This window comes from Dipodomys merriami, unplaced genomic scaffold (assembly GCF_024711535.1).
Source record: "Dipodomys merriami isolate MVZ:Mamm:240054 unplaced genomic scaffold, mDipMer1.0.p SCAF_62, whole genome shotgun sequence".
Classification (NCBI taxonomy): domain Eukaryota; kingdom Metazoa; phylum Chordata; class Mammalia; order Rodentia; family Heteromyidae; genus Dipodomys; species Dipodomys merriami.
Window position 1 is genome coordinate 1068704 of NW_027206202.1, and position 27326 is coordinate 1096029.

Sequence of the window (27326 nt, forward strand, 5' to 3'; positions counted from 1 at the left end):
AGCCCAGGCAGAGCCCAGCCGCCCAGGCCCCTGCCCCTGCCCGGCCCTCGGCCCCCCGCCGCCCCGCCTGAGCCTCCGCGGCAGCTCCCCTCGGCGCCCCCCCCCCGGCGCCCCCAGACCCCCGGCCCCCAGCTCCGAGGTGGGAGGCAGTGAGCGGCCGCCGAGGCAGGAGGAGGACGAGGAGGAGGAGGAGCCGTCGCAGGATGAAGGATCGGACCCAGGAGCTGCGGAGTGTGAGCCCTGGGGATGGAGGAGGAGGGGGGGGCGGGACCCCAATATTTGGGGGAGCGCGTGGGGACAGAGTGATGGGGATGGTGCTGGGGCCGGGAGGGGGGGCGAAGGATGAAACGAGGCTGGGAGCCCGGGGCACCCCAAAGATCTCCAGGCTTCTGATGTCTCCGGTGAACCTGCATTTTGGGGGCAGAGCCTGGAAGGGGTTGGAGGCCATTAAAGCACAAGGGGGCGGGGGAGGTCTTAGGGCCTGGACATCTCATGACCCCAGGAGAGCCCTGGGTCTAGCCTGGGGATGAGAAGAGTGACTGTTCGGAGAGAATGGGGGGGTACCACCCCCCCAGGAGCAGATTTTGAAGAATGGTGGTGGCTACTGGGCCAGGCTAAGGAGGGGGAGTATGTGGGGGGAGGACCCAGATTTGGGGAGACTATGGGGGAAGGACACAGGTTGAGGGGAGAGGCCAACACCTGGCTCTGTGTGTGTGTGTGTCCTGCAAGGAGGGGGCACCTCTCCGTGACAGGGACGGGGGACGGGCTCAGGAGACTGCCTAGGGCCAGGGTCTGAGTGGAGGTGACCCCAGAGATGGGAGAAGGAAGGACAGTCCACGAACCGGGCCCGGAGGGGCTTGTGTGACATGACTGTGTGGCTGGAGGGAAGTGGAGCAGCCAGGGGCAGGCCTGTGTGGGCCCAGGTCTGAGGCCTGAAGAGGCCCAGCTCCAGGACTGGGCCAAGCAGTGGGTTATGCCTGGGTGCCTGGGGAAGAAGACCCCCCCCCCAAGGCTGCCAAGGAAGCTACTCTATTGAGCTAGAGAATGGGGCAGGGGGAAAATGGTTTCAGGCGCTGGAGCATTTGGAGAAATGACCTGGGGGCCCAAGGAGGCAGAGGTGGAGAGGTGGCAGCCTGGTGGCCCTGGGGTTATGCTAATGGGCCTGGCCTTGTCCTGTGTGGCCAGTGGGACTTGATGCAGTGATTGTAACCGGGGCCTCTGGGTTGTCACTCACCATAGTGCTGCTGTTTGACAGATGAGGAGCTGGAGCTTCAGAGGAGGGGAAGGGACTTCCCCAAGGTCATCAAGAAAGTCTGTATGGGGGTAGGTCAGACAGGAATCTGGGTGGCCAAGTGTGCCAAGTTGACATGGGACTCTGCTTCTTTGGCCTTTGGCTCAGAAATCTTGATGCTAAGGTAAAGAACTGTCTTTGAAAGGCTCCCCCTCCCCACATCTAGGGACAGGGACCCCCCTACCCCAGCTTTCTGAGTGGGTCTTAGAAGCTATTGACTGCTGTTTCTGGAGAAAGACAGGTCGGCAGGTGGAAAGAGGAGGGGCTAGCAGTTCAGGGAGGGACTTGGAAGATACATTTATTTTTATTATTAAACTTTTTCTGCATTTTTGTCTGATGACAAAAATAGCAGTCATTGATGTTTGGAGTGTTTAATACATATTAAATCATTTTGATCTTCAAAACTACCTTATAAATCAAATACTCGGGTGCTTCTGTCTGATATATAAGGAAACGGTGGCCCAGAGAGGTTAAGTAACTTAAAGCCACAAAGCTCAAAAAAGATAGGATTTGAATTCTGACCAGCCAGCTCTGACATCCGCTCCCTTCCATCAGGGTTCACTTTGCAAAGCCGGTAACCACTGTGATCTCATTGGAACACCACCAAGCTCCTGGTTTGACCAGGCAGGCAGACAGCCTAGTATCTATCTCATTTTGTACTGGAGAAACTGAGGCACAGAGGGATTAAATCATTTATCCAAGGTCACACAGCTAACAAGGGAGGAAATCTGATTGGAACTTAGACACTCCCCCCTCCCCACACACACACCTTGCAGCCAAAACCATTCTATGATTCTGAGATTCCCAGAGAAATGGCAAATGGGGTGGGCTGGGTGGTGGTGGAATTGTGGTATAATTAGAGAGGGTGGGGAGGAAAGGAGGGGCTGGGGGGAGCCAGTGAGGGTTCCCTGTTCAGAGGTGAGAAAACCTGATGGCTGGGGCAGTCAGGTGGAGGAGGCAGTGTGGGCCCCCCCCCCCCCATAAGTGCTGATGGCTTTGCTCTTAGTCATGGCTCAGGGAGACTGGATTTGGGAGGGGGCGGGCCTAGAAGAAAGGAGCTGCCTGCTAGTCAGATGCCTGGAGTGTGAGGGTCTCCCTGACAGAGGTGGTAGGAGGTAGGAGAGGCTGGGTGGGGCAGGGGTGTGGGAAGGAAGGAGAGGGGGGGTCTCTGAGATCTTGGGAGGGACAAGTGTGGGAGAGGTGGCAGCCCTGGGGCTTGATTCTCTTTCCAGCAACGGTTAGGGCTTTGCCACTTTATTTATCATCAAGTGGTTCAGGGCACAGGTGGGAGGCAGAGACTGGGTTCAAATTCGAATTCGCCCTGCTTCCTATATGACCTTGGATAAATTGCTGGACCTGAACCTGTCTGGGCCTCCAGTGTGTTTTTGTTGTTTGTGTTTTGTAGTGCTAGGGATTAGACCCAGGGCCTGGTACGTGCTAGGTAGCTATTCTTACCACTGAGCCATCTCCTTAACTCCTGTTTCTTCATATGTGAGCTAAGAGCAATAACAGATTGTGATTTCTAGGGTGCTCCTGGGGATTAAGAGTAGCGTCTGCTCTGGGCACCAGGGGTTCACACCTGTAATCCTAGCTATTCAAGAGGCTGAGATTTGAGGATCATGGTTCAAAGCCAGCCTGGACAGAAAAGTCCCTGTGCTGTGGCACAAATGGTAGAGCATCAGACTTGAGCACAAATAGGCCCAGGGACAGTGCCCAGACCCTGTGTTCAAGCCCGAGGACTAGCAAAAAAAAAAAAAAAAAAAAAAGTTTCTAGCCAGGCTCTTTGGCTCACACCTATAATCCTAGCCACTCTAGTAGGTTATGATATGAGGATCTAGATTCCAAATCAGAGAAAGTACAATTAACCAGAAAAAAAAAAAAAAAGAGCAGAAGTGGAGCTGTGGCTGAAGTAGTAGAGAATCAGCCCTGAACAGAAAAAGCAAAGGGGCAGTGCCCAGGCCCTGAATTCAAAACCCACTTTCATCAGTACACAAAAAGTTGAACTAGAGCTCGGAAGGTGGCTCAGTGGTAGAGTGCTTGCCTAGTATGCATGAAACGCTGCCTTCGATTCCTCAGTACCATGCACACAGAAAAAGCTAGAAGTGGTGCTGTGGTTCAAGTGGTAGAGCACTAGCCTTGAGCAAAAGCAGTTCAGGGACAGTGCCCAGGCCCTGAGTTCAAGCCCCAGGACCGGGGGGGTGGGGGGAGAAAGCTGAAATAAAACAAATAAAAGTAGTACCTAGGCTTTGTGTTCTAGGTGGTTTCATGTATGATTCGTATGCTTCTACTGAGCATCACATAAATTATTATTTTGGAGTTCATTGAGGGCTACAGAAAAATGTTGACTTATCCAAGGTCACACAGCATGTCCACGGCACAGCTGGTATCAACCAGCTTTTCTGTCTCTGTTTCACCAACATCTTTGGTTACTATCTGAAAGGTACAGGGCTGGCCTAGGACCGGGGGGGGGGGGGGGGGAGGGGAGGGGGCAATTAGGGTGGGGAGGGTCCTCAACTGTCTCAGGATCCAAAGAGGGAGCCAGGGTAGGAGAAGAGCCAAGGGGGAGGAGAGGGGTGGGGAGAGCGTGAGGAAGGATGTTCTAGAGACTTGGAGGAAGGCTGGGATTCAAGATTGAACAGAGTGACCCAGAGTATAGACAGTGATCAGGAAACCCTTTAAATGAATTTACTTCTTCCATGTACACTGGACTTCTTCTGCCTTTTTCTTTTCTTTCTTTCTTTTTTTTTGGTCGGTCGTGGGGCTTGAACTCTGGGCCTGGGCGCTGTCCCTCATCTCTTCAGCTCAAGGCGAACGCTCTACCACTTGAGCTACAGCGCCACTTCCGGTTTTCTGGTGGTTTATTGGAGATAGGAGTCTCACGGTCTCTCCTGCCCGGGCTGGCTTTGAACCACGATCCTCAGATCTCAGCCTCCTGAGTAGCTAGGATTACAGGCGTGAGCCACCAGCACTCGGCTGCCTTTTTCTTGTTGTGGAGCTTGAACTCAGGGCCTGGGTGCTGTCCCTGTGCTCTTTCGTTCAAAGCTAGCCCTCTACCACTTTGAGCTACAGCTCCACTTCCGGTTTTCAAGTGGTTCATTGGAGATAAGCGTCTCATGGACTTTCCTACCTGTTTGGCTTTGAACTATGATCCTAAGATCTCAGCCTCCTGAGTAGCTAGGACGACAGGTGTGAGCCACTGGTACTTGGCCTTTTCTGCCTTTTATGTTCATTACCTAATCTCTGCTTAAGGTTTTTTTTGTTTTTTTGTTTTGTCTGTTGTGGGACTTGAACTCTGGGCCTGGGCGCTCTCCCTCAGCACGTCAGCTCAAGGCAATGCTGTACCACTTGAGCCACAGCACCACTTCTGGTTTTTGGAGTGGTTTATTGGAGATGAGTCTCACAGACTTTCCTGCCTGGGCTGGCCTTGAACCAGGATCCTTAGATCTCAGCCTCCTGAGTAGCTAGGATTATAGGCATGACCCACTGGTGCCCAGCTAGGTTTGTTTGTTTATTTATTTATTTATTTGCCAGTCCTGGGGCTTGAACTCAGGGCCTGGACACTGTCCCTGAGCTCTTTTGCTCAAGGTTAGCACTCTACGACTAGAGCCACAGCACCACTTCCAGCCTTTTCTGTGTATGTGGTACTGAGGAACCCAGGGCCTTCATGCATGCTAGGCAAACACTCTACCACTAAGCCACATTCCCAGCTCCTGCTTACGTTTTCTTGCACTTGCTATCCCTCTGTCTTGAATTGTTTCCCCACATGTGAGCCCCGCATTGAGCTCCTGTGTTACCTCATTAGAACGCTTGTCCCTGCCCATCCTGTGTAAAACGTCCCTGCACCTGTTCCAGTCAGCCATCTCTTCCTCTTTCCCTTCCTGCTATTCTGCATGGTCAGAAATTACCTTGTTCCTCCCCCTCCCCCCTCTGTCTCCCACACTGGATCTTTGGCATGTTCCTGCAGCACCCAGAGGGAACCTGGCACAAATCACACTTGTTTGTGAGCTGAGTGAATAACTCCTGGAGAAGGGGAGAAGAGGAGGCATGGACAGGGGCTTGAAGACAAGGGCTAGGCTGGACCATGGGAGGGAGAGGGAAGAGAGGCCCCAGCCAGGGAGACAGATGGACAGAGAGGGAGGGGCAGGGGCAGAGAGGTTTCTACCTCGTGATCAGAGAGCAACCTTTGTGCCCGTGAGGAGTGTGGGTGAGCCGTGTGTGCCAGTGTGCATGGGCACTGTGTTTATACACACACATACACACCTGGTGGGCACAGGCTTTCTGTGTGCGCACCCGTGCACAGTCTCTGTCTGACTTTCTGCCACCTGATTCCAGTCTCTCTCCACCTCTGTTTCTGTCACCTCTCACTGCCATCTGTTTCTTGGTCACTCACTTGGCGGCCCACACTGTCCCCCTCCTCCATCCATTTATGTATCTATCCTTGTCTCCTCCATCTGCACATGCGCATGGGTGCGCTCACACACACACACACACACACACACACACACACACACACACACGTGAGGGCCTCTGGTATCTGTGATCTGGAAAGCCTGGGGCCTGAGAGGCCTGAGGAGGCAGGAGAGAAGCTGGAGACCTAACTAGAGTATCTTCCATTTCCACAGAGGTTCTAGAATGTTCTCAAGAGCCTGCAAAGTCTCGAGGCAGAGAGAACACAGTGTCTGGGTCCAAATCCATGTGCTTCTACCTTGTTAACATCCCCACTGGCTGAATAATCCTGGACATGTGATTTAGTCTTTCTGCATCTCCATTTCCTCAAATACCATAAGAAAATAAGAATAGCATTGTGGCTAGGGGCCTGGTGGTTCACGCCTGTAATCTTAGTTACTCAGGGGGCACAGAGTAGCTGGGATTACAGGCGTGAGCCACTGGCACCCAGCTGTGAGATTCTTATCTTCAATTAACCACCAAAAAGGATGGAAGTGGAGGTGTGGCTCAAGTGGTAGCCAAGTAGGAGTGCAGGGCCCTGAGTTCAAGTCCCAGGACTGATAAAAAAGAAAAGAAATGTAAAATCCATGCAGTGTGGCACACAACTGTGATAACCAGTTGGGGGGAGGGATAGGAACTGTGTTGTCTTAGACCCCAGCATGGATGTGAAAAGGCCAAGACTGGACCTTCCCACCTGTAGCCCAGGACCACTATCAAGAGAAACAACTTGCCAGGCATTAGTGGCTCACACTTGTCATCCTAGCTACTCAGGAGGCTGAAGTCTGAGGATGATGGTTCAAAGCCAGCCCGGGCAGGAAAGTCCATGAGACTCTCATCACCAATGAACCACCAGAAAACCAAAAGTGGAGCTGTGGCTCAAAGTGGTAGAGCGCTAGTCTTGAGTACAAAAGCTCAGGATCTGTGCCCAGGCCCTGAGATCAAGCCCCACAGATAATTAAAAAAAAAAAAAAAGAAAAAGAAAAGAAAAATAGAACAACTTGAGTGTCTTTTCCTATGTTGTCTCTGGTGCCTGCAGCCTGAGTGCTTTTAGACTGCTCTGACTTCTAGAATTGGAGACTCTCCCTGTTATTCAAACACACACATCTTGGAGCAATGTGACCCTTGCTGAACACTCATCTGAAAATTACCCTCTCATGGACCAGACCCCAGAGAGACCTGAGATTTCCCTGGAGCCCCACAGGAGTTCTCTTTCAGGCTGGAAGTCCCGGCTTCCTGTCTGGGCTCTTCCTGGAAGTCCTGTTCTGATCATAGGAGCTCAGACACACTTAGGATACAACAGAGTAGACTCTGAGTTTACATTCTACCTCTGGTCCTCTTGGCCTTACATAGCCTTACATAGGTGATACAGGTTATATCTGAGCCTGTCTCTTTATGTGTAACAAAGTAACAAGAGGCAAGAGCCAGCCATCATTAAGTACATATTCTCTTCATGATAATGTTAGGCATTTTTCCTGCTTTGTTTTGTGGCCTCCTGACTGCTAGGTAGGGTAGTCACATGTGGTCCAAAGGCTCAGAGGAGAGAAGTCACATGATCTTCTAGCAGCTCACCAGGGGCAAATTCTTCAGCCTGTCTCTACCTCAGTTTCCCCATCCTTAAAAGGGGACTATAATAATGTCTACCCCAGGAGATTGTTGTAAGAATTAAGTGGATAGGGCTGGGAAGTTGGCTCAGTGGTAGAGCGCTTGCCTTGCATGCCTGAGGCCCTGGGTTCGATTCCTCAGCACCACATAAGCAAAAAGAAAAAAGCCAGAAGTGGCGCTGTGGCTCAAGTGGTAGAGCACTAGCCTTGAGCTGAAGAGCTGAGGGACAGTGCCCAGGCCCAGAGTTCAGGCCCCACAACCGGACCAAAAAAAAAAAAAAAAAAAAGAATTAAGTGGATAAGCCAAGCATGCCAAGCATGGTGTCACACACCTGTAATCCCAGCACTCAATAAGCTGAGGGTTTTGTGGCTTTCTTTTTTTTGTGCCAATACTGGGACTTGACCTCCAGGACTAAATGCTGTCCCTTCATTCTTTCACTCAAGGCTGCAGCTTTAGCACTTGAGCCATAACTCCATGTCTGGCTTTTTGCTGGCTAATTGAAGATGAAAGTCTCCTAGACTTTCCTGCCTGGACTGGCTTTGAACTGCAATCCTCAGATCTCAACCTCTTGAGTAGCTGGGATTATAGGCATGAGCCACTGTTACCTGGCTTGAGACTAGAGGATCTTGAGTTTGAGGGTATCTAGTATACGAAGTATACATCCATCTCAACAAACCAAACACACACACATAGACAAACACGTGCGGAGTGCACAGAGCAGCAGCTCATTGTCTAAATGTCATAATTGTAATTATGTTGGCCAATGGGCCTTACAGAGTTTTAATGAAGACTAAGAGAAAACAAGAGTGTCAGACTCATGAAAGGAACTAACAAATGAAAACATTTGCTAGGCACTGGTGGCCCACGCCTGTCATCCTAGCTACTCAGGAAGCTGAGAGCTGAGGATCGGCTCAGAGCCAGCCTGGGCAGGAAAGATCCTGAGATTCTCTTATCTCCAATGAACTACCAGAAAACCAGAAGTAGAGCTGAGTCTCAAAGTGGGAGAGTGCTAGCCTTGAGCAAAAAGAGCTTGGGGAGCTAGGTGCTGGTGGCTTATGCCTGTAATCCTAGCTACACAGGAGGCTGAGATCTGAGGATCGCAGTTCAAAGCCAGCCTGGGCAGGAAAAGTCCATGAGACTCTTATCTCCAATTAACACCAGAAAACCCGAAGTGGCTCTGTGACTTGAATGGTAGATACCCACCTTAAGCTAAAGAGCTCAGGGAGAGTTCCCAGGCCCCAAGTTCAAGCCCCATGACCAACAACAACAACAAAGTGTTTGCTAGGTTTTCCAGGCACAGAAGCCCTCCCCAGAAAAGGCTTGATCAGGAAGAGCGGGCCTGGTGTCCACAGTGTCCCAGCCTAGTTCAGCCTGGCCACTTTCCTCTGATCCTTCATCAGGGAAAGAGGGATATTACTGTTTGTTTAGCTCTCTCTCTTCCCTGGGCTGGGCTGAAGATCAGAAAGGATTATGAATGTGTTTATAAACGTGGAGGATTATTAGCACTCCGTTCTCTTTGTCATGATACCAGAGAAATTGGACTTGGGCCTTTCTGTCTCTCTTCCCTCTTTACTCAAAGACAAGTAAATAGGTAGCCTGGAGACTCCAGAAAGAATCTCTAGGAACAACAGGAGGGAGTGACAGTAGACTTTAGGAAGGACTTCCTAAAGAGACAGAAAAGTCCCCAAGCACCTGGACCGGCGAGGGACCCCTGATCCTCGTGAGGGTGGGATGCTGGATGGTGGGTAGTGAAGGCTCAGAGGGGGTCTTCCAGGGCAGCTGGTGTTTGAGGACTGAGAATTTAGCAGCTATAGTGGAAACTGGCCGATCTCCATGATGAATCTTGCACTCTAGAGCCTCTTTGGGCCAAGTAAGATCTCTCTGGGGGTGTTTTTGAGTTGAATGGAGGTTTTAGAAGCACAATCCTCTCAGAGGGTCCCCACAAGACCCACCAGGGCCACCAGCTGTGCTCAACAAGCAAGAAACCTTGGGCACCAGTGTGGCTCATGCCTTTCATCCTAGCTACTCAGGAGGCTGAGATCTGAGGATCATAGATCAAAGCCAGCCTGGCCAGGAAAGTCCATGAGACTCTTATCTCCAGTTAACTACCAGAAAACCAGAAGTGGCCCTGTAGCTCAAGTGGTAGAGTGCTAGCCTTGAGCACAGAGCGGCTCAGAGACAGACCCCAGGCTCTGAGTTCAAGCCCCAAGACTAACAACAATAACAATAAAGCAGCAGCAGGAAATTCCTTTTGCAGCCAGATGTTTGGGAGTGCTTCACCCCTGAGGCCGTATGTACCCAGACTCCCCAGAGTGTCATTTGGGCAGGGCATGGATTAGAGGCTTTGGGGACCTGTGGTCTTTGCAGTTCTTCCCGGTTTTGTGGATTTCTGCTGATCCCAAGCACTCTTGACTATGTGGATTGTATGTATCTAGGTCCCATCTGACTCTGTCTAGGTTCGATCTGAGCTGTCTGAAGTCTGTCTAGCCTAGTAGAGTGTACTTTGAGCCTGTCTGATTTCTGCGCAGGCCTGTCAGGCCCGTCTGCAATCTCCTTAGGCCGAGTTGGGGCTTCTATGTAAATCTCCATTGGTGGAGCGTCAGACAGGCCATTTGACATCCTGAGTTGATTTTATTCATTCAGGCTCGTGTTGCTAGATTCTGTCTGAGCCTGGCCAGATTCTTTCTGGAACCTGGGATTCATTCTTGTTTAAATTTCCACTGGGGCTCATTAGAGTTCCAAATGTACTTAAGGTTGATGGGGTCCAACTTTGCCTTCACACCTCTGTCCCAAGCAGAAAAAGAGCGTGGGGTTAGGATAGGAAGGGCTCTGTCCCTTGCATCTTCCAATCAGCAGAGTGAACCTGCACACCCAGCCCCTCCGAGTCCCTGCTCTGTCCCTCTGAGTGCGTTACACATCTGTGTGTCCACGTGTCGGCGTGCAGCTCTGCTGTGGGCCTGTGTGCAGCAAACGTCAGCGTGGCAGTGTGTCTCCGTGTGGGTGTCGAGGACTATTTCTGTGCGCCTGTATGTCAGTGCTTCTGTCTGTGGCCCCGGTCTGTCTGTTGGTGGCGGTGGCGGTGTGGGTGGGTAACTCCCTTTGTGTCTGTGAGCCCCGGGGGTGGAGGGCTGAGCAGCTGCCGGCTGCAACTGGAAAACCCAAGCAAGCAGGAGTGGGTGGGTGTGCTGTTGGAAGGCGCTGGGGGAAAGCGATTGAATCCACGACTGAATACATGAGACAAATTGGCCGAGAAAGAGGAGTGAGGGTGGGTGGCAGGAGGAAGGCGCAGGAAGAGGGATCGGGTGCTGTCTGCTTCACTCACCCACCTTCCCTGTGCCCTGCCATTGGCTGTGAAGTGACCTTGTATAGGAGATGTAGCTGGTCAGGTGCACGAGGCGGCGGGGGGGGGGGGGGGGTGCGGCAGGGAGGGAAGGTGGAGGGGAAAAGAAGGGGAGTCCATTGAGGCTTGAGCAGGTATTGTGGAAGAATATCAGGAAAGTTCAGGATCCAGAGACACCAGTGGATTCCAGAATCCTTCTTGGAGCTCAGAGCCAATTATTGCAAGACTGACATTTAGCTGATGGTTAAAATATTGAAATACATCCATCCTGATTGGTCAATAGCAGCTGCCCTGAATACTATCCCCTTCCAGTGAGAAGCTGTACCCATAAGGCCACACACACACACACACACACACACAGACCCCAGGCCCTGAGTTCAAGCTCCATAGAAAACTATGGTACCTAATGTTCATTCAGAATTTTGGTGCCTTCATAGCACCCCCTTCCTTTTTTGGGGGGGTGGTTGGTTGTGGGGCTTGAACTCTGGGCCTGGGCACTGTCCACGAGCTCTTTTGCTCAAGGCTAGCACTCTACCACTTTGAGCTACAGTGCCACTTCTGGTTTTTGAGTGGTTAATTGGAGGGACTTTTCTGCCTGGCTGGCTTTGAACTGTGCTTCTGAGATTTCAGCCTCTTGAGGAGCTAGGATTACTGGCATGAGCCACCAATGCCCAGCATTTGGGCCTTGTCTTTTCTTTTCTTCTCTTGCCTGCCTGCCTGCCTTCCTGCTTCCTTCCTTCCTTCCTTCCTTCCTTCCTTCCTTCCTTCCTTCCTTCCTTCATTTGCCAGTCCTGGGCCTTGTCCCTGAGCTTCTTTTGCTCAAGGCTAAGCACCCTACCACTGGAGCCACAGCACCACATCTGGCTTTTCCTGTTTATGCAGTACTGAGGAATTGAACCCAGAGCTTCTACTAAGCCACATTCCTAGCCTGTTTAGGTCTTTCTTGAAGCCTCCTTTCTGAGCCTAAGCTGGGAGCAGCACCTGTGGTTGCATGGTAGGGAAAAGGGGAGAGACCCAGCCTCAGGGACCAGGGTGAAGATTGCTCATGGATGGATCTATCTTCCTTTATCTTCCAGGCAAAAGACAGTGATGATGAAGAGGAGGTGGTCCACGTGGACCGAGACCACTTTATGGATGAGTTCTTCGAACAGGTAATGAATCCTCAGTGCCCCAGACCCAGAAACTGGCCCCTTCTCAACAGCTTCCCTTTCGCTGTGCCCCTATTTCCCCCCTGTGCCTTTGACTTTTTCCCCTGAGCCCTGGAGACTCTCTGGATCTCCCCAGCACTTGGCTGCGTGTCATGGGTGGTTTCCCCCAGGTGGAGGAGATTCGAGGCTGCATTGAGAAGCTGTCGGAAGACGTGGAGCAGGTGAAAAAACAGCATAGCGCCATCCTGGCCGCCCCCAACCCAGATGAGAGTGAGTGTTGCTTTCGGGTGTTTGGGGTGGAGTGTGGGGGGAAGGTTACTGGGGTCCCACACAGACTTCTCACTCAGCCTCCTCGGCTTCTTCCCCTTAGAGACCAAACAGGAGCTGGAGGATCTTACTGCAGACATCAAAAAGACGGCCAACAAGGTCCGGTCCAAGTTGAAAGGTGAGGAGTGCAATTCTGAGCTAAGGAGGAAAAAAACAACCTTCTGGGAGCCAGATTCCTAAACAGTGAGAAAGCACAAAACCCGGACTTGCTGCTGGTGTGTGTGTGTGTGTGTGTGTGTGTGTGTGTGTGTGTGTGTGTGTGTGTGTGTGTGTGTGTGTGCTGCTGGTGTGTGTGTGTGTGTGTGTGTGTGTGTGTGTGTGTGCACATGCGTGCCATTCCTGGGGCTGGAACTCAAGGCCTTAGAGGCTTCTTTTTCTTTTGCCAGTCTTGGGGTGTGAACTCAGGGCCTGGGCACTGTCCCTGAGCTCTTCAGCTCAAGGCGGGTGTTCTACCACTTGAGCCACAGCACCACTTCCAGTTTTCTGGTGGTTCATTGGAGATAAGAGTCTCATGGACTTTCCTGCCCAGGCTGGCTTTGAACTGTGATCCTCAGATCTCAGCCTCCAGAGTAGCTAAGATTACAAGCGTGAGCCACTGGCACCTGGCTTCCCTGAGCTTCTTTTGCTCAAGGCTAGCACTCTACCACTTGAGCCAAAGCACCACTTCTGGCTTTTTCTATTTATGTGGTACTGTGGAATGGAACCCAGGGTTTCATGCATGCTAGGCAAGCACTCTACCACTAAGCCACATTGCCAGCCAAGACCTTACCCTGTTGCTTGGCTTTTTCATTCACAGGTAGTACTCCATCACTTGAGCCAAGTCTCCAGTTTTGGCTTTTTGCTGGTTAATTAGAAATAAGAGCCTTGAGAATTTCTCTACCCAGGCTTGCAAATCTCACTCCTTAAATCTCAGCCTTGAGTAGCTAGGATTATAAGCTGTGAGCCAGTGGTGCCTGGCTGCCTCTTTTTCTCCCCCAGAGCTGGGGAGGGAACCCAGGGCCTTGTATGTGCTAGACAAGCTCTCTACCAATGAACTATACCCTAGCCCTTGGGTTTTTGAAACAAGATCTCACTGTGTAGCTCAAGCTAGTCTAGAATTCACAATCCTTTTGCCTAGATTTGAATGATGGAATTATAGGCATGTACCACCATACCCTGCTCTAGATCCAGATCTTCTTTTTTTTTTTTTTTGGTCATGGGGCTTGGACTCTGGGTCTGCGTGCTGTCCCTGAGCTCTTCAGCTCAAGACCAGTGCTTTACCACTTGAGCCACAGCACCACCTCCGTTTTTCTCGTGGTTAATTGGAGATAAGTCTCACAGACTTTCCTGCCCAGGCTGGCTTTGAACCACGATCCTCAGATCTCAGTCTCCTGAGAAGTTAGGATTACAGGCGTGAGCCACTGGCGCCCAGCTAGCCAGATCTTTTGTTGTTGTTGTTGTTGTTTTTAATGTTGATATTCCAGTCCTGGGTCTTGAACTCAGGGCTTGAGTTGAGCTTTTTCCACTCAAGGCTGGCACTCTATCACTTGAGCCATAGCTCTACTTCTGGCTTTTCGTTTTTCTTTCCTTTTGCTTATTAATTAGAGAGGAGAGTGTCACAGACCTTCCTGCCTGGGCTGGCCTGAGTAGCTAGGATCACAGGCAGGCATGAGCTACTGGCACCCCTACTTAGTCCCAATTGTATAGAGAATGACATGACAGAGACATGAGCGAAGGAAGGTTTGCATCTGAGTGCTGTGGGTTCCATCAGAGTGAAGATCCCTCAGGAAAAGGAAGTCTTTGCTTTTGAAAAACAAGACTTCGCTTTTGTGAAGTCCTTATTTGTCCTGGCCCCCCTCCCTCCCCGCCCCAGCATGGATGGGTTCAGAAATGCTCGCTCCTGTATCAGTACTGTCAGCTCAGGCCAGATTGGACTGTGTGGCTGACATCAGGGGCTGGCACGTTTTCAGGAGGGCCCTGCCAAGTGCTCATGTATTCACTCTAATTTAAGGACTTGGGCGCTGGTAATAACCACCTTCCCCCAAAGCATTGTGGGCCGGGAACCTCCTCGTGTGCTGGTACCCCGGGAATAGCAATGCTACCGGGAGGCTAATTTGTGCACCGATCGTAATTCAGCATCTGGAGCCTTTGCCAAGGACCTACGGTGTGTGAAGCCCATCACCGCTAAGCTTTAGGGACAGGAGCTTGACATGGTGCTTGGCCCAGTGACCTTGGGCTAGGGAGACAAGGACAAAAGCCGGATGTCCTCTCAGATTCACAGAGAGGCCATGGGTACCAGGTGGAGGCTGACGGGTAACAACAAGCTCTTTGCACTCAAGGTGAGTGTGTGAGATGGAAACGCTCTGGTCTGGGATCAGTGCAAATCCCAGCAGAGCAAACCCAGCCTCTGTGAGCAGCCTAGTCCCAGCCTGCTCATCTGCACAGTAGGGGAAATTGAAGCCATTTCAAAACTTGTTTGTTTTTCTTTCTTTCTTTCTTTTTTTTAAGTTGGTTGTGGGGCTTGAACTGGGGGCCTTTGCACTGTCCCTGAGCTCTTTTTGCTCAAGGCTAGCACTCTAGCACTTTGAGCCACAGCTCCACTTTTGGTTTTCTGGTGGTTCATTGGAGGTGAGAGATTCAGGGACTTTCCCGCCTGGGCTGGCGGGATCCTCAGATCTCAGTCTCCTGAGTCGCTAGGATGACAAGCATCAGCTGCCAGCGCTCAGCAGCCCTTTCCTTCTTCCTGTCTCTTTCTCTTTCCCTTTCCGAGGCTGGATCTCACTATATAGCCCAAGCTGGCCTAGAACTCCCAACTCTCCAGTCCTTTTTTTTTTTTTTTCCCAGTCCTGAGGCTTAAACTCAGGGCCTGGGCACTGTCCCTGAGCCTCTCTGTGCTCAAGGCTAGCACTCTAGTACTGAGGAACCGAACCCAGGGCTTCATGCATGCTAGGCAAGCACTCTACCACTAAGCCACATTCCCAGTCCTCCAGTCTTAGCCTTCTGAATGCTGGGATTGGGATTACAATTACAGGCTTGTACCACCAAGCCCAGAAATACTGTTTTTGTTTTTGGGTTTTTTTTTTTTTGTTGTTAACTCTTTTGTTGTTGTTGCTGGTGGTCATGGGGCTTGAATTCAGGGCTTGGATGCTGTCCCTGAACTTTCTTGCTCAAGGCCAAAAATACTGTAGCACTTTGAGCTACAGTGCTACTTCCAGCTTTCTGTGGTTAATTGTAGATAAGTCTCATGGGCTTTCCTGCCCAGGCTGGCTTTGAACTCAACCTCCTGAGTAGCTAGGATGATAGATGTGAGCCACCAGTGCCCAGATTGTTCTGTGTGTGTGTGTGTGTGTGTGTGTGTGTGTGTGTGTGTGTGTGTGTGTGTGTGTGTGTGTGTGTGCGCGCGCGCACGCGCCCGTACTACATTTTGAACTCAGGATTTGGACACTGGCTTCTAACTTTTTCACGCAAGGCTGGCACTCTACCAAATGAACTACAGCACCACTTTCAGCTTTTTCTTTTTCTTCCAGTCCTGGGGCTTGAACTTGGGGCCTGGGCACTGTCCCTGAGCTTCTTTTGCTCAAGGCGAGCACTCTACCACTTGAGCCACAGCGCCACTTCTGGCTTTTTCTGTGTATATGGTACTGAGGAATGGAACCCAGGGCTTCATGCATGCTAGGCAAGCACTCTACCACTGAGCCACATTGCCAGTCCCAGTAAAATCTTTTACTCCAAGTGAAATTTTACAAAGTTTATATTTTTTTTAAATTTTTTTATTGTAAAGATACTATACAGAGGGTTACAGTTACATGAGTGAGGTAATGAGTACACTTCCTCTTGAACATTGTTACCCCCTCCATTGTTTTCCCCCTACCATCCCCTCCCTCCCTCCCTTCCCCAAGGTTCTTTTTTTTTTTTTTTTTTTTTGATTGTGATTAAGTGATTACTTAATTTCCGGAAATTCACAGTATTGTGGAATAATGATGCTCATTTAAAGTCACTAGTTCATTCTAACTTTCCTGGAGCAAATTGTCTATCACAGTCTGTAATAAAGTTTATATTTTTTTAAAAGTATCGGTTGCCAGGTGCCAGTGGCTCACGCCTGTAATCCTAGCTACTCAGGAGGCTGAGATCTGAGGATCGTGGTTCAAAGCCAGCCTGGGCAGAAAAGACTGTGAGACTCTTCTCTCCAATTAACCACCAGAAAACCGGAAGTGGCACTATGGCTGAAGTGATAGAGCGCTTGGCTTGAGCTGAAGAGCTCAGGGAAGTGTCAGGTTTCTTGACTGAATAGGGACTGGAAGTCCTTCCCTGCCCCGCCTGCCTTCCCACTCCTGCAGCAGCCCCTTGGGTTCCTTCTAAGAAGCCAGGTTCCTGCTGGCACACAGTTTTTAAATCCCTAGGCTCAGTAGTGTCTTTGGACTTGATTAGCCCTGACCTTGAATACTTTCTAGATGATACCAAGGATATCTCTGTGATGCAGGATCTCCGTGATCCATGTGTTACTAATAAACCCAGAAAGAACACAGGGAAAGTGACCATGGTTTAAGAAGCTGATTTTGGTCTGGGAATGTGGCTTAGTGGTAAAGTGCTTTCCTAGCCTTAATGAAGACCTGGGTTCGATTCTTCAGTTCCATATAAACAGAAAAAGCTGGAAGTGGTGTTGTGGCTCAAGTGGTAGAGCACTAGCCTTGAGTAAAGAAGCCCAAGGATAGTGCCCAGGCTCTGAGTTCAAGCCCCAGGACTTGGTGGTGATGGAGGTTGTATAAGGGGTTGAGGAAGAAACTGATTGTTTAAACCAGGCATGGTAGTGCTTTGTGCATGCCTGTAATCCCAGTACTTGAAAGGCACAAGTCCAAGACCAGCCTGGGCTCCATAATAAGACTGTTTCAAGTCTAACTAAAATTAAAATAAAAAAGAAGGCGGATACCAGTGGCTTACACCTGTAATCTTACTCAGGAGGTTGAAATCTGAGGATTGAGGTTCAAGGCCAGCCTAGTCAGAAGTCCAAGAGTTTCCAACTCCAATTAACTAGAAAAAAAAAAAGCCAAACTGGAGGTGCAGTTCAAGTGTTAGGGTGCCAGTCCTGAGTGTAAAGACCCCGAGAGTGAAGTCGTGAGGTCAAGCCCCAGTAACAATAAATAGTAGATAAATATTTTTTAAAATATGTAAAAATAAAGTCAAGGGGCAGGGAAGGTGGCTCAGTGGTAGAGTGCTTGCCTTGCATGCATGAGGCTCTGGGTTCGATTCCTCAGCACCACATAAGCAGAAAAAACCAGAAGTGGTGCTGTGGCTCAAGTGGTAGAGCACTAGCCTTGAGCTGAAGAGCTGAGGGACAGCGCCCAGGCCCAGAGTTCAGGCCCCACGACCGACAAAAATAAATAAATAAAGTTCTAATGGTTCATGCCTACCATCAAACCTACTTAGGAAGCTGAGATTTGAGGATCACCAGTCCAGGCAAATAAATGTTCAAGACACTTCCCCCCAGTTAACCACCAAAAAGCTGAAACTGGAAGTGTACCTCAAGTGGTAAAGCACCAGCCTTGAGTGAGAAGCTCTCAGAAAAAGAGGCCCGGAAGTCACGCCCATTAAAACAATAAAGTCAAGCACATAAAAAATAAATAAATTATCTAGGCACCAGTGGTTCACGCCTGTAATCCTAGCTACTCGGGAGGCTGAGATCTGAGGATCCCAGTTCAAAGCTAGCCTAGGCAGGAAAGTCCTTGAGACTCTTACCTCCAATTAGCTACCAGAAAACCAGAAGTGGTGTTGTGGCTCAAAGTAATAGAGTGCTAGTCTTTTTTTTTTTTTTTTTTTTTGTCGGTCGTGGGGCTTGAACTCTGGGCCTGGGCGCTGTCCCTCAGCTCTTCAGCTCAAGGTGGTTTTTATTGGAGATAGGAGTCTCACGGTCTCTCCTGCCCAGGATGGCTTTGAACCGCGATCCTCAGATCTCAGCCTCCTGAGTAGCTAGGATTACAGGCGTGAGCCACCAGCGCCCGGCCTAGAGTGCTAGTCTTACGTGAAAAAGCTCAAAGACAGTGCGCAGGCCCTGAGTTCAAGTATGATATACATACATACATGCATGCATACACACACACACACACACACACACACACACACACACACACACACACATACAAGAAGCTGACCATTCAGATGTCCAGAAAAAGAGAAAACCAGCTGGGTGCCAGAGGCTCTCGGCTATAATCCTAGCTACTCAGGAGGCTGAGATATGAGGATCCTGTTTTGAAGCCAGCTTAAAAAGCCAGAGATGGAACTGTGACTCAAATGGTGGAGAAAGAGAGAGAGAGAGAGAGAGAGAGAGAGAGAGAGAGAGAGAGAGAGAGAGAGAGAGAGAGAGGGAGGGAGAAAGAGAAAGAGAGGGGGAGAGGGAGAGGGAGAGGGAGGGGGAGAGGGAGAGGGAGAGGGAGAAGGAGGGGGGGGAGAGGCCTTGGTTTTCTAGTTGGTAGCTGAACTTGACTTTGAGTTGTTTTACCCATTTGAGTCTCAGTTTCTAGTCTGAAACAGGAGGTGATATCACAGAATTCTCAGGATTGTCCTGAAAAGTCAATGAAGCAACATAGAAGACGCCTCCCTCCATACTTGGCCTAGCCCCACCTCTGAAACAGGGCCTCAGCCAGGCCAGCACATTGAGTTTCCTTCTTAGGTAGCCCTATGCTTTCCCCACATCCTCAGGCCAGAGCCGCCACTCATTAACTATGCCTGCTTTTGCTGGCAGGGGATCCTTGGGGTGTAGGCCAGCCTCATACCTCCCCACAGCAGCTGCCAGCAGCTCAGAGAAGCCATGTTCTCAGGAATAGCCCCAGAGGCCCTTGGAACGGGCAGGCTGAGTGATTCATCTCTGCTGCATTTTCTGATCTAACTCTATTAGATCGTACCTCACGCTCTTTTTCAGAAAATCTGAATGGTGGTATTAGGTGTGCATGATCCAGAAGCAGGAATTCTAGTTCATCTTTTCACTTTTCCAAGACACCTTTTAGACATATGAACTTCCAGAACAAGGGATCGCCTTGCAGGCCAGGAGTTCAAGCTCCAGTATCAGCACAAACAACAAAAAAGAAGGCCCTCCTCTCTTCCCTCTCTCCAGTAGTATATGCCTATAATCCCAGTTACTCAGGAGGAGATAGGAGGACTGTGATCTGGGCCCAACCCATAGAAAACTAGAGATCCAAGCTGGGTCTGATGGTTCATGCCTGTAATCCTAGCTACTCAGGAGGCTGAGATCTGAGGGTCACAGTCCAAAGCCAGCCCAAGCAGGAAAGTCCATGAGACTCTTATCTCCAATTAACCACCAGAAAACCAGAAGTGGGACTGTGGCTCAAGGGTAGAGCACTTGCCTTGAGCTGAAGAACACTGGGACAGTGCCCATGACCGACAAAAAAAAGAAAGAAAGAAAGAAAGAAAGGCATAGCTCAGGATTGGCTAATGAGATGACCTCAGGGCAATCTCCCCTGCTACCTGCCTGGGACCCCCCACCCCCAATACACTTGCTTGTTTATCTGCTGGCCTGGCCTTCTCCCTGCCTCCTCTACTGCCCGTCCTCCCCATGCTATGAATCTCTTCCCAGGCCCAGGGCCTGTCTCTGGGTGTCGGCCTTTCCTGTGCCCCAGCCCCCTCACCCCACCTGCCCCAGGTCTCCCACAGTCACTGCGCCCTTTGTCCCACAGCGATTGAGCAAAGCATTGAACAGGAAGAGGGGCTGAACCGTTCCTCCGCGGACCTGCGCATCCGCAAGACCCAGGTAGGAGGCGAAGGCTGGACTGGGCCTGCAAAGAGATGGGAGGAGCTGGGCCTGGAGCGCTTGGGGGCGGGGCCAGACGGGTGGGCGGGGCCAGAACACGGGGCGTGGCCAGATAAAATGGGCGTGGCCTTGTGTGGACGGGGTTACGGCGAAGGGCGGGCCTTGGCTGTATCTTCAGGTCTCCGGCAGGTGCAGCAGGTGCAGGCGTGGAATGGCCGCATTTGGGTGGGGGGCGATACACTACGTCTGCCCAGCATCTCTGCCCCCTGCCCACCCACTGTCTGTGCTCCACCCCCCTCCCACCCCAGCACTCAACACTCTCCCGGAAGTTCGTGGAGGTAATGACCGAGTATAATGCGACTCAGTCCAAGTACCGAGACCGCTGCAAGGACCGGATCCAGCGGCAGCTGGAGATCAGTGCGTATACCCCTGGTCTCCTCCACCCTCCCCGGGCGCGGCCTGGCCTAAAGCCGGTGGGAGAGGGGGCCCCCGGGCCCTGCCCCACCCCACCACCGCAGGCTCCCTGGTGGGCCCAGCCCCTGAGCAGGGAGTCCCTTCTCTCCACAGCCGGCAGGACCACGACCAACGAAGAGCTGGAGGACATGCTGGAGAGCGGGAAGCTGGCCATCTTCACGGACGATGTGAGCCTTCCCCCTGGGGTGGGATGGGGCCTCTTTGGGGGACTTCCTCAGGTTCAACTTGAACCTAGATCCTAGGTCTACTCTGCAATGGCCAGGCGTGGGCAGCTGGGACCGGGAAGTGGGGAATTCCATGGGATAGCGCAGGAAGTCCCCGCCCTTCAAAACAGCGTGTGACCTTGAAAGCAGGGTGTTCTCAGCCCTTTGCCTATTTTACTCTTCCTTGCAAGCTCATTCAGTGCGCTGCCCATTTCACTGACGTGAAAAACAAGCTCCCCAAAAGCCAAATAGCCTGCCAACGATTTTGAGTCCAATGTGGTTTCAGAGTCTGAATTCTGTGCAGGTGGCTCACCCCATCATCCAGCTCAGCAGGCTGAGATCTGGAGGGTCTTCATTTATAACCAGCCTGTGCAGACATCCACAGGATTCTAGCTTCAGTTCATCAGAACAAGTCAGGCTAGAGGTGTGCCTCAAGTGGTAGAAGTCTGCTAATGGTCCCCACCCAAGCATTCATCATTCACCATATGACTCATTTCTCTACATTTTTCAAAAAAAAATATTAGTTTTGCTTGCTGGGCGCTGGTGGCTCACACTTGTAATCCTGGCTACTGAGGAGGCTGAGATCTGAGGATCATGGTTCGAAGCCAGCCCAGGCAAGAAAGTTTGTGAGACTCTAATCTCCAATAAAACCACCAGAAAAACCGGAAGTGGCACTGTGGCTCAAGAGCTCTTGCCTTGAGCTGAAGAGCTGAGGGACAGCGCCCAGGCCCACAATGGATAAACATACATACATACATACATACATACATACATACATATATATATATATATATTGCTTAAGAATTGCGCACTGCCTTGCCCTATCTTTTTCTATGTGAATGGATGGGTCTTTCTTAACCTAAGTTCTCTCTCCTAATGGACTTTTGCCCTGGCCTATTCAGTTCTGTCTTTGTTTTTGCTTCTGGGGGCTCAGTGGTTCTGAATAATGGTTCTAGACTAGATTTAAAGTACACACAGTGAAGCCAAGCACTGGTGGCTCACATCTTTAATCCTAGATACTCAAGAGGCTGAGATCTGAGGATCACCGTTCAAAACCAGCCTTAGCTATTCAGGGGCTGAGATCTGAAGATCCAGGTCCAAAGCCAGCCTGGGCCAAATAATCCATGAGACCCTTGTTTCCTATTAACCAGCACAAGCCAGAAGTAGAGGTGTGGCTCAAGTGATGGAGCATTAGCCTTGAGCTGACACCAAGCGTAAGCCCCAGTGCTAGCACCAAAAAAAAAAAAAAAAAAGGATGTACTGTGATTGTTTAATAGATCTCAGTAAATTGCTGTTTGAATAATTGATCTTTGTTGAATTAACTTTGGTCAAATTCATCTCTGAGGAGAGGCGCCCTTCACCCTCAAATAGCTCTCTCCACACTGTCTACGAGTAAAACTTACAGGGATCTGAATACTGGTGGCACACCCCTGTAATCCTAACTACTCAGGAGGCTGAGATCTGAGGATCACAGTTCAAAGCCAGCCCGGGCAGGAAAGTTTGTGAGACTCCTATGTCCAATTAACCACCAAAAAGCCAGAAGTAGAGACATAGCTCTGAGCACAAAATCTCAGGGACAGTATCCAGGCCCTGAGTTCAAGCCCCAGGACCTGCCTCACAATAAAAAAGAAAGAAAGAAAGAAAGAAAGAAAGAAGAACCAGGTGTCTGTGGCTCACGCCTATAATCCTAGCTACTCAGGAGGCTGAAATCTGAGGATCGAGGTTTAAAGCCAGCCTGGGCAGAAAAGTCCATGAGATTCTCATCTCCAATTCACCACCAGAAAACTGGAAGTGGCGCAGTGGCTCAAGTGGTAGAGTGCTTGCCTTGAGCTAAAGAGTTGAGGACAGCTCCCAGGCCCAGAGTTCAAGCCCCATGACCAACCCCCCCCCCAAAAAAAGAAAGGAAGAATGGCCCAGTGTTACATTGATTGTCAAAGGTGTGAAGCCTGTGATAATGGCGAGTCCTGGGGGCTTTAGAGCACGGGAGTGAATAGGAAGTGAATGCCTGGTTCAGGCCAGGAGTCTGTGGGTCTGAGGGATCCGACTGTGAGTTGAGTGGTGATTTTTATCTCCTGCCTCATCTCATGCAGGCTCTGGGTGACTTGTGGGCACACGACCTTCTCTTCTGAGTCTCCTTGTCAGCTTGCTCCTTTCCCACCTGCAGTGTCCCCTCCACCGCCCGTCTGCCCCTGCCCATCTTTCTTTCCTGAGCTTCCCTGGTGTGTGTGCTAGCTGTCCTGGGGCAGACAGAGGTGATGGGTTCCCGCCAAGTTTCATTTCCTGTAATTTAGCAAACTTCCCTTTAGTACCAGGCGTTCTTCCAAACTGGTATGATTTTTTTTTTCTTTTTGCCAGTCCTGGGACTTGAACTCAGGGCCTGGGCACGGTCCCTGAGCTTCTATTGCTCAAGGCTAGCACTCTACCACTTGAGCCACATCATCACGTCCAGCTTTTTCTGTGTATGTGGTACTGAGAAGTCGAACCCAGTGCATGCTAAGCAAACACTAAGCCACTAAGCCACATTCCCAGCCTCCTGTGATTTTTCACTATAGCACTTGAGATGGACCCTGCTAAGATCTTGAATTTTCTATTGGGGGAGGGAGGGGCAAACGGAGTCCTAGAGTGGTTCCGAATTTTGCTAGGAAAGGACACCAGGATTTGAATCCAGACACACTGAGGGCTGAAGACACAGCCCTTACTCTCTGCTTTCATCATCCTAGATCAAAATGGACTCCCAGATGACAAAGCAGGCCCTAAATGAGATCGAGACGAGACACAATGAGATCATCAAACTGGAAACCAGCATCCGAGAGCTGCACGACATGTTTGTGGACATGGCGATGCTCGTGGAAAGCCAGGTACGTGGGCTCTGCCACTCCACGGGGGGAGGGGGGGCAGCGACCACCCCCATCCAGCCTCCATCAGACTGCCAGATCTAGGCCTCATGCACCTCTGTCTCCAGGGAGAGATGATTGACCGTATCGAGTACAACGTGGAACATTCCGTGGACTATGTAGAGCGAGCCGTGTCTGACACCAAGAAAGCTGTGAAATATCAGAGCAAGGCCCGGAGGGTGAGCAAGGGTACTCATGGCCGGATGGGGTTTGGGGGCCAGCCAGGAAGGCGGTGGGCGGGGCTGGGAGTAGGCCAGGGCTGCGGTGGTGATGCAGTTGGGAGCAGGCCTTATCTCTGCCTCTGACTCTGTTTTTCTCTGTTTTCCCTCCCTTCTTTTTTTCTTACACCCCACACCCCTATCTCTCCCCATCTGTTGGTCTGTTGGTTTGTCTTGCCCTCTCTCTCTATCACTCTGTCTCTGTCTCTCTCATCTCTCTTTCTGTCTGCAGAAGAAAATCATGATCATCATTTGCTGTGTGGTGCTGGGGGTGGTCTTGGCGTCATCCATTGGGGGGACGCTGGGCTTGTAGTCCCCCTGCCCTTCTCTCTCCCAGATCCTCCCCCCTTCACATCGGGAGCAATACCCCCACCACCTTCCCACTCCATCCCCCTGCTCCAAGCTCTCCCTGAAAACAGACCCAGGCAGCCCCACCCCCCTCCACTCCCCAGGCAGACCTCCCCTGCCATGGACTGTCCCCCACCCACCCCGCCCCACCCCGCACGTAGATAGCAGCAGGCGTGATCACACATGCACACCAACATGCATGCCGCCGGCACATGCTTGAGACGTGTGGACACCCCAGCGTGTGTGTACATGTGTAGATGTGTGTGTAGACCCCTCCCCCCACCAGATCACACCTCTCCCCTCCCCGTACCTCCAGTCTCCTCTCTCCACCCTGGTTGCCAGGTAGATTGGCCGAGTTTAACCATGCACCCCCCCGACGTTTTCCACGCATAGGTGTGTGTGTGTGTGTGTGTGTGTGTGTGTGTGTGTGTGTGTGTGTAGTCATAGATCTGTGGGCATTTTGCGTTTGATGACAACAGCCATCTTTCCATCTCCGCCCTCGTGTGTTGTGAATGGGGCAGGAAATGTGTGCACACATGTCCACGTCCTCCGAGGAGTCAGGGAGGCTCAGAGACGAAGGCTGTGGCACCCCTCCCACCCCCACATGACCGCTTGATCACTTGGGGAATTACTCCATGTCCTGGAGGAGGGCAGGAGAGTGTGTGTGCATGTGTGCGCATGCCCCAAGTGTTGACAGGAGCCCCCTCCCACTGGATTGCACATTGGCTTTGCGTGGGCACAGATGCCTTTTATTTATTTATTTTTGTTGGTCGTGGGGCCTGAACTCTGGGCCTGGGCACTGTCCCTCAGCTCTTCAGCTCTTCAGCTCTTTAGCGAGCGCTCTACCACTTGAGCCACAGCGCCACTTCCAGATGCCTGTTATTTCTCTGCTACCTAGAGTACAGCTGCGTGAGCATGTGTGTGCGCATGCACACGTGTGTATGGTAAGGGGCTTTCTGCCTATCGAAACACACACACATAAACCCACAGATACATTTCTCTAGAACATGCCCAGTCCAGGATGGCTTCTTTGGGTTGATTTGTCCCTTCCTCTGTCCCCATCGCCGCTGACCTTTATCTGGTATGGCCTCCCACACAGCTGCATGAAACATTGTGCAATGGTAGTTTCCTGCCCTGCGACCTCAGGGCTCCTGGGCACACGGGCCCAGACCTTTATCTTTCTCTGGGTCTCTGCCCAAGGACAGGCTGGAGCCTGTGACAGCTGGCACATCTCTGTATGCTCACAGGTGACAAGACTGAGGTGGTCCCTCAGAGGTGTCCCCAGCCAGGCAAACACACACACACACACACACACACACACACACACACACACACACACACACACAGGGATACTCAAGCCCGCCATGGCAAAGTGCCTGTGTCATGGCCTCCTGGTGGGAACACTGAGCTATTGCTGGGGAGGTGAAATGCCAAAGACTTCCTCAGACAGATGGGGAGACAGGGCGCTCTCCCGTCCTACCTCCAGCCTGCCAGCACCTAGGAGAAATCAGGGTTCTCCCTGGAGGATGGGATGCAGGCCCAGCCTCTGATGGTAAGCGAAGAGGGGGTGGGGAGGGTCACGCGTGTGTTTATAGGTAGCACACACATAGCTTGTAGATTGTCTGTGCTGGCAGATTTGAGGTACATGGGAGAAAGGACAGTGTTAGGACCATCCCCTGCTGGCAGGCACTAATGACACATGCCTATCATCCTAGCTAGTCAGGAGGCTGAGAGCTGAGGATCGCAGTTCAAAGCCATTTGGAAGTCTGTGAGACTTTTATCTCCAATGTGCCACCAGAAAACCGGAAGTGGAGCTGTGGATCAAGTAAGAGAGCTTCCAACTTTGAGGGGGAAAAAATGCTAAGGGATGTCACCTGAGCCTGGAGTTCAAGCCCCAGTGTCAGTACACACACACACACACACACACACACACACACACACGACCACCCCCATGGGCCTGGAACACACAGGTACACAGTGTGCCTTGCCCTGAATATGAGCATGCGTGTGGGCTGAATAATGAACTTGGGATGTGTGTGCAGGCCCTTCCCACCAGATTCCCACATCATGTGAAGTGCGTGTGCACGTATATGTGTACGTATGTGTGTGTGTGCGAGAGAGACCATGCAAATGTGACCTCCTAGGGTCAATCTCAGCCAATCAGACAGCCAATCTCTTCGCCTGGCTGGCTGGCTGGATCCTGCCCACTTTGGCCTGTGTGTGTCAGTGTGGCCACTGTATGTAGCCCCCAGGTCGCCTGACTTGAGAAGATGAACCTGCTGTCCATTCCTAGAACACCCTTCTGCAGGACAGGAAGTCCACCTGGAGTCTGACTGCAAGCCTTCCTGCCCTCATCTTTGGAGACATCAGAGCAGGCCCTAGCATCCAGCCCCGTCCTTCCTCCCTGCTACCAGGCCCAGATGTTTTGGAAGCTCCTGTCCTTCTTGAGTAGCATCAGGCCGATAGTCGGCCACCTCTGGGCCTCAAGTGGCTAAGGGGCTGAGGGGCTGTGTCGTGGGCTTGCTTGGTGGCGCCGTGTATCACCTGTGTCCTAGAGTGGTGTCTTACGCATGTTCCCCAGATAAGTGTGTGTTGCCCATCCTCCATGCACCCCCCAGCCATCAAGCCCGTGTGTGCCCCAGGGGTGGTCCAGCCTGGCCAGAGCTCCTGCTCCCCCTCTCCCTCTCCCTGCCTCTCACAAAGCACACTGCGTGTCCATCCCATGAGCCCGTGGGGGCGATGCACGCTCTCGCCACGCCTTGAGCGTGTCCATATAATGTGTTCTATGCATTCACCCTGCCCTCCCCCTCCCACCAGCCCGCCCTGCAGAGGACAAGATGGGTGCCCCTCCCCGGCTCCCTTCTCCCCGCCAACACCCGCCCCTTTGCCCTGCTGTGCAGCCGTGTGCGTTGGCGTGTGTTTCTGTGTCGCTGGCGTGTCACGTGATGTAGCCGTGTTTGCTGACATGAGCCCTTTGCCCCCTTTCTCTGTTTCTCTATTGGGTTTCTAGAGCTCTTTCCCACTCCCCACCCCCTCCCTAGAGGGGACAGGACTCCTAGGGCCTGGCTGGGGACCCAGGGCCTGGCCGCCCTCTCGTGTTAGCCCTCAGTCTCATTTCTCTCTATTGGTGACCAAGTTGCAAATGGATCAAATACAGGAAATTCTGCCCCCCCACCCAGCCCTGCATGTCCTGTCCCCAGAGCCCCGCCCCCCAACCCCACCCTGGGCCGGGTTGGGCCCCCTGGGACGGGAGAAATAGCAACCAATCCAACAGCGGGCCTGCCGTGTGCTCACTTC

General features: G+C 51.6%; 1 protein-coding gene across 2 annotated transcripts; it reads left to right on the plus strand.

The window, feature by feature from the left end:
- LOC138814947 (syntaxin-1B) lies at positions 1-27307 on the plus strand. Of its 2 annotated transcripts, none has more exons than XM_070004090.1 (10): positions 1-233; positions 11756-11830; positions 11998-12097; positions 12198-12272; positions 19819-19892; positions 20201-20309; positions 20460-20533; positions 23290-23427; positions 23532-23642; positions 26275-27307. In XM_070004090.1, exons 1-10 carry the CDS (start codon positions 204-206, stop codon positions 26293-26295), a joined length of 807 nt encoding a protein of 268 aa, XP_069860191.1. In that variant the 5' UTR covers positions 1-203; the 3' UTR covers positions 26296-27307. The 2 variants fall into 2 exon arrangements, with proteins under 2 accessions (XP_069860191.1, XP_069860190.1); XM_070004089.1 differs by having other exon boundaries at positions 2-233; positions 23914-27307.
- The last annotated feature ends 19 nt before the right edge of the window (positions 27308-27326 follow it).

Bases quoted from the DNA above. Each gene is read 5' to 3' on its own strand.
- LOC138814947 (XM_070004089.1), top strand. From the start codon at position 204: ATGAAGGATCGGACCCAGGAGCTGCGGAGT. The intron at 234-11,755 runs GTGAGCCCTGGG...TTTATCTTCCAG, and splicing joins GGACCCAGGAGCTGCGGAGT to GCAAAAGACAGTGATGATGA. The intron at 12,098-12,197 runs GTGAGTGTTGCT...TCTTCCCCTTAG, and splicing joins CGCCCCCAACCCAGATGAGA to AGACCAAACAGGAGCTGGAG.